Source organism: Neomonachus schauinslandi, chromosome 13 (genome assembly GCF_002201575.2).
Source record: "Neomonachus schauinslandi chromosome 13, ASM220157v2, whole genome shotgun sequence".
Lineage (NCBI taxonomy): Eukaryota > Metazoa > Chordata > Mammalia > Carnivora > Phocidae > Neomonachus > Neomonachus schauinslandi.
The window spans coordinates 60,296,601-60,308,276 of NC_058415.1; the positions used below are offsets into that span (position 1 = coordinate 60,296,601).

At 51.8% G+C, this 11,676-nt stretch overlaps 1 protein-coding gene across 1 annotated transcript in view; it reads left to right on the top strand.

Moving 5' to 3' along the window:
* The window catches only part of CCDC180 (coiled-coil domain containing 180), a 61,274-nt gene that overhangs the window by 3,168 nt on the left and 46,430 nt on the right, over window positions 1-11,676 (top strand). The window contains 7 exon segments of the mRNA XM_044920601.1: window positions 1,688-1,776; window positions 2,760-2,872; window positions 3,688-3,816; window positions 3,915-4,025; window positions 4,146-4,241; window positions 6,003-6,166; window positions 7,567-7,686. Coding sequence (XP_044776536.1) covers window positions 1,688-1,776; window positions 2,760-2,872; window positions 3,688-3,816; window positions 3,915-4,025; window positions 4,146-4,241; window positions 6,003-6,166; window positions 7,567-7,686 — 822 coding nt within the window.

Below are 11,676 nucleotides of genomic sequence, written 5' to 3' on the forward strand. Positions count from 1 at the left end.
TTTCTTTCTTTCTTTCTTTCTTTCTTTCTTTCTTTCTTTCTTTCTTTTTTTTAAGATTTTATTTGAGAGAAAGAGAGATAGTGAGAGAGAGAGAGCATGAGCAGGGGGAGCAGCGGAGGGAGAGGGGAAAGCAGGCTTCCCGCGGAGCAGGGAGCCCAATGCCAGGCTCAATCCCAGGACCCTGGGATCATGACCAGAGCCAAAGGCAGACACCAAACCGACCGAGCCACCCAGGCGCCCCTCCCCTGAGGCTTCTGACCCTCAGCACCCTTAACTGCCTCCAGAGGGGTAAACCCACTGGCCACCCAAGCCCAGACTGGAGGTCAGTGTTCTCTAGCCCCTGTGATGATGCCAAGTGCAGGGGTCCAGAGGCACAGCTGGCAGGGGCCGGTCGATGCTACCCCTACTTCCCAGGAGGATGGTCTTGCAGCAGGGTCTAAGCCCCCTCTCAGCTGACCTGAGAGTCACCTGTGCCTCCCAAGGGTCCCCTCTTCCCCAGGGTTTAGCCACCCACTATCCCGATAACCAGATCAGTCAGGAGCTCTTAGCCCCTACAGGACAGTGTTTTAGGAAAGGCACTTCTCATGGAGGGTGCTGGCCTTGTGCTGTGCTTGCTTCCTGGGACAGACAGACAAAGCTAGGTCTGCCCTGGACAGAGATCCAGAGGACAACCTGCTAAGCTCTGCCACCCTCAGATGACTAGGGTCACTAACTCAGCAATGGCGTCTCTCTTGTCCCCTTCTTGAAAATTCAGCCAGCCAAAGCCAGCCAATTTGTGTGTTCCTTCAGCCAGGGCAGGGCCTCTGGGTGAGTGGAAGAGGAGCCCAGTGGAGGGATAGATCAGCACCAATGTAAACCAAGTCCTTGGGTCAAGTGGCCGAGCCATCGGCATTCCTGTAGTCAGAGCACCCGGACTTCCATGGGCATCTGATTGACAAGGTTGAAAGACCCACCTCTGGAGGGTCAGCCCAGGCTGGTAAGGCTGCAGTGAGGCCTGCATGAGAAATGACTACAAAGCACCACACGTGTGGGGGCCCTGAGGAATGGCAGGTGTCATTGAGACCTGTTGCATTTCTGTGCTGCTTTGTCCTGTGGACAGTGCATTCAGGGATTTTTATTCCAAAGCTAAGGTCGTGCTCACTCACCCTGCTCCTCCCACTGAGATAGTTTGTCCTGGGGTTTCAGCTTTCTCCTCCCACCCCCAAACTCCATGGACCATGGACCTTGGCCTCACACATGTGGGTCTGGGAGTCTCAGCTCTGCTTTGTACAGTGACTTCTCTAAGCCCCTTCCCCTGTCCTGGACAGTGAGGTTACCCCAAATGCCTCACAGGATGGGTTGCTGAAGGAGTAAATGCTGAGTGCTTAGCACCGGCCTGGCTTTCCCAGGCTGGTTATGCCCCTTCCAGTCCTCAGTGTCCCCATGTGGAAGTGGCTCTTGCCTACTACCCACATGGGGTTTGCAGCCAGAGCAGAAGCAGACCCTGATTCCTTGTCTAGGGACCATCGTGCCTGCCGGCAGCAGATGGTTGTTGAGAGACTGGCACGGCCTTGGGGCTGTCGGGATGGGGTGGGCCTGGGTTATCACCAATACCCAGGGTCCCTCTGAGGACTCCCTTGTGTGCCAGAGCTGCCCTGGTGTGGGGGAGTGGGCTGGGGGTTTACTGTTTCTTCTGCTTGTGCCTCAGGGAAAAGGAAATAATCAAGAAGAAAAAAGCTCAAGAAAGTGAGAGCACCATTGCCGCCCGAGAGGTCCGGGGCCTCATGGATACCATCGGTGAGGCTCTGTTCAACCGTGAGGGCAGGCCCGGCTCTCTCCCCTCGGCCTCCTTCCCTCAGCCTCCTCCCCTGAGCCTCCAGCCCTGGGCCTTCTCCTCAACAGGGAGCTGGGGAGGGGGCAAGGGGCTCTGCACACTCAGCATTTACTGATGAAAATCAGTTGGGAACGGATGTTTTTTTACTGCAGTATCACAAAAGGATTTCAATCTACATTGTCTTCCTTTATACTGTGGAGGAAGGCTCTTTTTCTTCATGATTAAAAAAATAATACATGCTCACTCTAAGTAATCCCTACACCCAACGTGGGTTCAAACTTACAACAGGCACCCCCTAATATACACTTGCTGTGGAAAAACAAAGGAAGGAGATAAGCAGAAAGTAAAAAGTCTCCCTTCACAATAACACTGCCTCCTCCCGAGAATGGCCCCCACCGTGAAACCACATGGGACATACAATATCTAGGTTCCCACATAGATTCAGGGGACAGCAGAGCGCAGGGCAGGAACGCAGACCCTAGAGCAGACGGCCTACATCCAAACCCCTGCTCAGGCCATGCCTGAGCGTCCTCACTTGTAAAATGGGGCTGATGAAATAGAACCCGCCTCTCGGCCTCTTCAGGAGTGGTGATTGAGTTAGAACAATGCCTGGTACATGGTAAGTGCTATATAGGTGTTGGTTATTCATATTTGTATATATATGTGCTTCTATAAAACTTTTTAAAAAACATAACTAGTCCCATTCTATTTGTCCCATTTGGATACTTTCTGGCATTTAACTGTAGATGCGAGACTTCATTCCTTATAGCACTTAGGGATCACCTCTGTCTTTTCTCTTTTTCCTTAAGTCTGTGACACTGTGGCCTGGTTTTGGGGTCCATCTCCTGAGCCAAGGCACTTTCTGCCTTGCTGACTTTTTCTGGGTGCTCTGCCCTTGCTTTGAAGCTCTGAGGACAGCCCCCTCACCTCTGTTGTTCTCCCTCAGTTCCCCAGAGGCCCTGCACCACCACCCTTGGCACCAAGGGAATGGACTCCAAGAGGCGGGGCTACGAGAGTGCTCTGGGGAGCTTTAAGGAGGAGATTGCTCAGATTGGGATGGTGAGAGTCCTCCCTCTCCCCCCTTCTGTTCCTGGGCCATTCCCAAGCCGGGCTTGTCACCGCACCCACCCCCCCTCCCCCGCCCCGCTCAGAGGTCCTGAGTGGCTCACCAGTGGTGTAGAAGGAATCAGAGTAGCCATGTTTGAGTGTCCATTATGAGTGCTCGAGATGAGCACAGCTTCTAAGTCAGGTACCATTATTACTCCTACTCTGCAGGTGAGGCCCCAAAAGTCTTGCCTGACTTGGCACGTAGCAGGCCAGGTGGGAACCGGACTCCAGGGCTGATGCCAAAGCCCAGACCTTGAGCTCCCTGCTCAGTCCTGCTAGGGCATGCTGGTCTTCCCACCCCCTGCCAGTCGTCACCTCACTCATCCGTCCCATCTGTACATGAGCTCTACTTTCGCCCATGGCTCTGTGGCTTTGGTCATGCAGCATAACTGAGCCTCAGTTCCCTCATCGGAAGTAAACTCGGAATTCTTTCACTGGGCACTTCTTTAATGAATATTTGCTGAGCCCCAACCAGGGACCAGGCCCGAGGTCAGTACCTACTCCAGACCAAGAGAGTCTGAGGACGAGGGCTCAGCCCAGAGTGCAGTGCCCAGCACGTGGCCCATGACCGATGGAATGGGGCCTGCCCTTGTGCTCTGGCTGTGAACGAATTCGTGAATCCTAGCGCCCTAGTTCTAGGGAATGATGATCAGTTTCAAGGCAGGACGACAGCAGGCACTTCCCCATCACAGGCCTGGGGTGGGAGGAAGGGCCGGGCTCTCTGGTGGCATTGATACCATGGCCGTTGCCCTACTGGCCCATTTTAGGAAATGGCACCTTTCATCTTGGAGCCAGGAGCTCTTCTTTTAAAAAAGCTGGCCGAGTCGGATGAAGACATTGACCGGCTCTTCAAAAAGGTGGAAAGCGACACCAACCTCGAAGACTACACCATCCAAGTAGGGGTTCCCTTGTGGCCAGGCCGCCCCACCCGGGTCCTGCTCCTTCCCTTGCAGCCCATCTGTCCTCCCAGCCTGACCCAGGCTTCTTGGCATAGACCCTGCTGGAGCTGTGGGATCAGGTGGCTGAGAAGTTCCAGTTCCAGAAGCAGGGGATCAAGGAGCTGGATGAGGCCCTGTACGAGGCCGAGTTCTCCCGGGCAGATAAAGTGAGTTGGCCTGCACATGGGCTTGTGGTGATTTTCACCTGTGGGATTTGTGAGGCATCGTCTGTGTCCTTTTAGGTTTCCAGGAAAAGAGAGTCGCTAACAATGGCAACTTGTTTCTAGCTCAAAGGTGTGTTGAAGAAATATGTGGAAATCATAGAGAAAACTTCCTACCTCATGCAGCCCGAAGTGTACAGGCTGATAAATAAGGAAGCCATGGTGAGTGGTTTGCATGTGCAGGGGATCAGCCCCCAGATAGAGCAGGACCTGAGGATGCCCCAGAGCCTGGTGTCACAGGGAACGAATGTTTTCTCATGGGTCACATTTCCAGGTAACTCAGGTTGGTCACTTGGGTTCTGAACCAGAGTTTTTGTTAAGTATTTTCAATAGAAATCTTTCCAAATTACATGGCACCCATCCCTGCTGTCTTAATCCCAGTGACCTAGCACAGCGTCCCTGGTTTGAGCACAGATGTATTTTACGAGCATGCCTGCGCCCTGTCTCAGCTTACCATGTGCAGTGCAGTAGGTGCTAGATGATGGGGCTGTCCTGCTCTCCGGGTGCTTTGTGCCCTCCTAAGTGACTCCAGCCTGCTCTGTTTTTCTAGTGGTTCTTGTCTGCCTTCCTGCTGGCTGCCAGTGTCTGTTAAAGCATGCTCTTTCTCCTGGCTCTTCCCCACTGCTTCCCTGTCCACACCCCACCCTTGCCCAGCTGCTTTCTTTGGGTGTAGAAAACAAAAAATTCAAGGTTCTGCACCTTGGAGTCCTGGACAAAGCACAGACAGGGAGCGGGCACAGACCTCCCTCTCCACTGCCCAGACACACAAGCTCCCGACGTCACTCTGCTCCGGCACCTGGAACTCCCTGTCCATAAAATGGGGATCACGATCCTTAAACACCAATACTTATTGGGGGGAGGGGGTAAAAGACGGCTCAGCAGTGGCCGCAGTTGTTTGAGACAAGCAAGAGTCCCTAACTTTTATCCATTTGCTCTATTTGAGGGGTGGTCAGAGTTAGCAGCGACCTGGGGATGTTTCATTGTTTGACTTCCACACCCTTATTATACTCATTATAACAATTGGCACTCGCTCCTTACTCCATGTGCTTTTATCTCATTTAATTTCACAAAATCCCTAGGCTGCCAATAACATTATCTTCGTATTATGGCTGCAGAATTGGAGGTTGAGGAAAAACCTGCCGGTGCCCCCCCAGCTAGGAAGTATAGCTGGCGACACCCCTCAGGTTCCAGTGAAAATTGTTACTGGAATTTCTGCCAGTTGAGCTTTGTTCTCACCCTTGCGCCAGGGTGGCGCCTCGAGGGCTTTGGGCAGCTATGGAGGCATTTGGCTGTTGCACACCTCGGGGGCATGGGAGAGACTGCTCTCATAAAGGGGGCAGGCTACCAAGTAGAACAGTGCCACACAATGAAGATTTGTCCCCACTGCCATGCCAAGGATGCCTAGGGGAGGGTCACTGGGAGGACTGAGGAAGAATGTCCTAGCTCTGGCCTCATTTGGTAATTGGGTCTTCTCATCACAACCATATGTAACTGATCCCTGATGGCATGAGCACTCTGCTTTTGGAACAAATTTATTAAAAAAAAAAAAAAAAAGAACAGTTAAAGAGTAAGAGCCCACGAGAGTGCTCATCTCCAGTGAACTAAAATCGGCTACTTTAACGATCTGATATGGTCTTGGGGCTGGGTTGAAGGTACATGGTTAAGTCAGGGGTCATAGGTAAGCCTTCAGGAAAGACCCCTGTCACTGTCCATGGCCGCTCAGCCCCAGGCAACTGCGTTGAGTGCCCAGTGACCCCTCAATGCCTCTCAGATGCTGCCTCTGCCCTACTCGGCCCCGCTGCGCCCCAGGCCCTCTGCCTGCACCTCACCTGGCCCCCCTTCCCGCTATCCCTCTCCAGCTGAGCCTTGCTCTGAGCTTGGCGAGCCCCCGCCTCGTGTAGAGCCTGCCTGCCTGTACCACAGGTCATAAACCAAGCCCTACTGGGCAACCGGAGGGCCATCGCCCAGCTGTTCATCAACCTCATGGAGGCCACGCTGCAGCAGGAGCTGGAGAGCCACCGTCACTGGCAGGGCCTGGTGGACGCCTGGAAGGCTCTCAAGAAGCAGGCCCTGGTGCAGAGTTTCAGGTCCGTGGCTGCCCACTCTGCCCACAGCTCTTCCCCAGACCCACCTGGGAGGCCGGCTCAGCAGGCCGGTGGCCCCGCCCTCCCTTATTGTCAGGACTCCAGAGTGCTGCTCTTCTTCTGGGGGTAAAAATATATGCTTCTTCTTCCTCTTTTTTTTCTTCAAGTCACAGTAGATCAAAGTATAAAGAAGAAATTTAAAATCACCAGTAATCTCTCGCCGTAGGGAGAAGCACAGCTGATATTTTGGTATATTTCCTCCCAAGGTTTTTTGGACCCACACTGCATATGTCGCCTTGTATCTTAATTTTCTTCATAAACATTATCATGTAAGCGTTTTCTGAGCCCAGTACAAATTGTTTGAAAACATCAGGCTGATTATCTGCCCAGTTTCCACTCTACTGCTGCACATAACCCTGTGTCACTGGGCCAAGGAGGGTGGGAGTCCCTCAGGCTTTGATACCTCCTGCCCTCTGGTATTGAGGTTCACCTCGGGGAGGAAGGGAGAAGGCCCATCTCTGTGCTGCCTCCGCCAGGTGGCCCTTTGGTTAATACTGACACAAGGATCCTGCAGCTCCTGGCCAACCAGCAAGGCTTTCTTTTGCTTGCTGGGCAGAGATGTCTCGGGATGCCTAAGAATGTCCGTCTGTGCTGTGGGTCTGCGGATGGGAGGCCCATCTGAACACCTGAATTTCCAGATGAGAACACCAGAGTCTGATACCAGGGATGGAAGAGAAGTGTACTGAGACCTGGCTCCACCTGTGCTTTCCCTGTGACCTTGATCAAGCACTTGAACGTAGTAGAGCTTTTCTTTCCTTACGCAGAGCAGGCACGATGATGGGCCAGCATTAGGGTTTCAGTGATGATCAAGATGCTATATGGAAAGGGACTGGTCGGGGCCTGGGCCTGGAGGTTGTTACAAATGTCAATAATCACCAACAGTGATGTCAGGAGCTGACATTTACAGGGCATTTCCCCTGAGCCAGGCTTGGTGCTAGGGGCTTTGCTTGCAGTATCTTACTGGGTCCTTATAGGTACCAGGTAAGGAAGGTACTCTTCATTAGCTCGATTACAGACAAGGAAACAGATTCACAGGAGGGGAGTGACTTGCCCAAGGTCATAGAGCTGGCAGGCAGGAGTCGGGACCCACACCGAGATCTCTGCCTGTTGGTTCCATGCTCTTAGTGCCAGAGCCTCACTGGCAGCCCTGTGGTTCTTCTCTCCCACCTCGCACCCTCCCTCCTCTCATCATTGTCCCAGTGGCCCCCGATGGGGAGGAAGCAGCTGGAGTGGTGTAAGGGTGCTTAGGTTCTGAATGTTCTTACCACGAGTCTCATCCTCTCTCTCCCACCTGCCCTGCCCCTCCTCTCCTCTCTATGGTGCCAACGCATCTGGATACCCAGTGAGTTCATGGCCAGTGAGAGGATCCGGACTCCTCCAGCTGTGAAGAAGGAGATGGAGAGCATGCTGAAGAACCAGAAAGCCCTGCAGCAAAAGCGGCTGGAGCATCTCCATACCATCTGGTATGCTGGGAGGGGTCTCCAGTGAGGGATGCTATGGGGGAGGCAGGCACAGTCCTCAGCATTGACCATTCTCCTGGGGCATCCTCCAGGCCAGGCCAGCTCCTTGTTCCCTAGTCCTGTGCCATCCACCTGGGCCCACGTTCTGGGGCATTCCAGCCCCAATGACAACAAAGAACATGACTGGGCCAAAAAACTTGGAAGGAGGTGTTGGCAAAGGGGGGCAGGGTGAGCGGGGGAGGAGGGGCCAGGTTCAGGGGTTGGACTTTTTCCCAAGAGCTGGTGGGGAGCAGAGTGGCTCCATCAGCTTTGCAGTTTGGAGGGCAAGCTGGAGGGTCTGAGGCTGGAGCCTGGAGGTCAGTGAGGGGGCTGCTGCCATCAGACAGGGAACCTGTTAGAGGCTGTGCAGGCTCCCCTCAACCCTGGGCTCACCCAGCTCTGATCCCATAGTAAGCTGTTTGGTGAGGCGCACAGTGAATGTCCTAGACCCTGGAAGCCCACTGCCTGGGGATCCTATAGCATCCACTCTGAGCAGCAGGACGGAGCCTGCGTGGTCCTGAAAGTGGAGAAGCTTCACGTGCTGGGAGATGCTCCTCCTCTTCCGGTGTACCTTGGTTCCTCCCACCCCTAACCCTGGTAACCCAGGCTTACCTGCTTGTCTCCCCACCACAGAGCCTAAGTTCTCCTAGGATACCAATGACAATTAGAACCCCACACAATCTCCCCCAGGGCAGGCACTTTTTCATGCAGGTGCAAAATTAACAAGGTGGATAAAAATCTCAACATGAGGTAAAGTGCTTTTCTTGTTTTCTGTAACTCCACTTTTTCCGACTGAGTCCCTGTTTACTAAACTGGGCCAAACTCAATCTTTCTTGGGGTTGTATCCATTGAGGTGAAGCCGTGAATCCCCATCCATCACAGGCCTGGTGAAGGGGTCTGTTCCTCTGTATTTGATCCACCCACATGCCCTGGGGCAGCTGCTGCAGCAACCTTGAGGAGGCTACTCTGTACCCCTGTGGCCTCACACCCAGGCAGCTGTTTCGCTCTGGGTACCTGGGTCTTACACCTGCCCCCCCAACCCCGGGCCTTCGACCAGGAAGGAGGACCCAGGTTGCTACTGCCAGGCAACCGCAGTCCTCTCTGTCCGCCCCTGCTCCCAGCTCCCTTCTGCTGGGTGAGGAGAGAGCCCTTGTCCTCCACTCTCAGCTGCCGGCCCACCTCCCCTCCCCAGGGCTCCCGGCCCAATCCCGCCAAGGCTTCCCCTCCCCAGTGCTCTAGGCTCTCCTGAAAACTTAGATTTTGAGAACAAAATCCAGAAAGATTTCTAGGCTGCTCTCTTTTCTACCCTGCCACATCCCTCACACCAGCTGTGAACACTGGGCTGGCTGGCTACCTGCCTGAGTGAAGGAGAGTGACAGGGCCAAAGATAGGAAAGTGCATTCCCTGGCGCTTGTGGCCCCTGCTGGGAAACTCTATGTAAGGCAGAGTGTCTGCAGGCAGAGCATGGAGCTGGTGGGTGACTTGACCTGAGCTGAGGAAGTTGGGGGCAACTCTCTGAAATCAGAGGCAAGAGTGTGCATGTACAGGACCCAGCAGCTCCTTTGCAGTGAGAGTACAGAAAGAGGGGAAGCCAGGACATGATCTGTGTCTGAAGTGTGTAACTGCAAACACAAGTTTGAATGTGCAACTTAAAGTTGCAAAGCCTTGAGCATAGAATTCCAGTGAACATCAAGAGTGAAGGTTTGGGTTTGTGGTTTGTTTGTGCAAGGAGGTCTTGGCAGCACTCACAGAGCACACTGTGTAGACACCCACCTGTGTCTTCTTAACCCGCGAAGGAGCCAGGGAGCCTTATAATCAAGCCCAAGTAGCTGTCCCAAGGGACTGCCTCATATGGGGTTCCATACCCCAACCTGACGCAGAGCTCCAGGCCTTACTCCTGAAACCCCAGAGCCCCGGACCTTGCTTCTTTGTCTCTGATATAGAGCTATCAAGGGTCCTCAAACTCCCACCCTTGGGCCCCTGCTTGTTTGCAAGTAAGTTTCATTGGAACACAGCCATGCTCATTTGTTCACATATTGTCTAAGGCTTCTTCCGCTCTACAGCAGCAGAAACGAGGAAGTTGCAGGGGCGCCTGGGTGGCTCAGTGGGTTATGCACCTGCCTTCGGCTCAGGTCATGATCCCAGGGTCCTGGGATCCAACCCCTTGTTGGACTCCCTGCTCAGCGGAAAGCCTGCTTCTGCCCCTCCCCTGCGTACTCTTGTTCTCTCTCTCTCAAATAAATAAAATCTTAAAAAAAAAAAAGATTCCTAGGGCCCCCAAGAGAGAGTTTTCCAAAGTCCTGGGAGAATTCCCATGGATTTTCTTGGATCCAATAAACATATATGCATATGATTTTAAAATAATTTTTAAATTCAATTTTTATTTTGGAGTAATGTTAGATTTACAGAAAACTTACAAAGATAGCACACAGAATTCCTGTACACTCCTTACCCACTTCCCCCTAATATCGTTATCTTACATACAAAACTAAGAAATTTACTTTCATGCATTCCCATTAACTAGACACCAGACATTTTCAGATTTCACCAGTTTTTCTACATTGCCCTTTTTCTGTCCCAGGACCCAATCCAGGACACAATATTGCGCTTAGTATAATGTTTAGACTGGAGATTATGCTGTGTGCAGTCCTGTAGTTATCTTTTGCTCTTTACTGTCCCACCATAAGTAGGGTGCCCAAGACCATCCTGGGTTACACATCTTGTCCTGGTACAATCATTAATAGAATCCCATTGTCAGAAATGTCCTGGTTTGGACAATAAGTTATATGGTCCTCCTTACCATATGCATCTTTCCATACCATTAAACACCACCCAAAATTTAGTGGCTTAAAACAACAAGCATTTCTTGTTTCTCAGGATTCTGTGGGTTGTTTGCCACAGGGTGTTTCCCTTGGTCTGGGCTGGTCGGGCTGAGGGTAGATGGTCTAGAATGGCCTCATTCCTATGCCTGGAGCCTGGGCTGGGACAGCTGGGGCTTCTCTGGTGGCAGCGGCAAAGGAGAGCACACAAGCCTTTCCAAAACGTGGTCTCGTTTTGCTAACGTCTCATTGGCTAAAGCAAATCACGTGGCCCGGCCCAGCCCAGGGGTAGAGAAATAGACTGAGGGGAGCCCTTAAGGACATTGGCCGGTTTTTCAATCTGTCGCACTATCTTTAGTGACTTCAGAAGAGAATTCACTGTACTTTATTTAGACAGAACCCTATTGTTGGATATGAAGTTTATGATTTTTTGAGTGCTTATAAACACTACTGTTAAGCATCTGTCTTAATGCATAAACTTTGTATGAATTTATATTATTATCTCGGATTCGGTTCCTAGAAGTAGGCAAGTAGTCTTTGTCACAAGTGATATGAACCATTTGTTTTTTTCCATTACGGAAATTCAGTTTTCTTTTCTTTCTTTCTTTTTTTTTTTTAGAGAGAAAGAGCGCATGCATGTAAGGCAGGGGAATGGAGGGGGTAGAGGGAGAGAGAGAATAGTAAGCCCACTCCAGGCCAGCTCCATCTCACCACCCTGAGATCATGACCTGAGGTGAAATCAAGAGTCAGAGACTTAACCAACTGAGCCACCCAGGTGTTCTCGGTATTATTTTCTAAGTAACAGACTTGTTAATATTAATAGACCTCTTTTTTTTTTTTAATTATTATGTTAATCACCATACATTACAGTTTTTGATGTAGTGTTCCATGATTCATTATTTGCGTATAACACCCAGTGCTCTATGCAGAACGTGCCCTCTTTAATACCCATCACCAGGCTAACCCATCCTCCCAGCCCCCTCCCCTCTAGAACCCTCAGTTTGTTTTTCAGAGTCCATCGTCTCTCATGGTTTATCTCCCCTCTGATTTTCTCCCCTCATTCTTCCCCTCCTGCTATCTTCTTCTCCTTCTTCTTCTTCTTCTTCTTCTTCTTCTTCTTCTTCTTCTTCTTCTT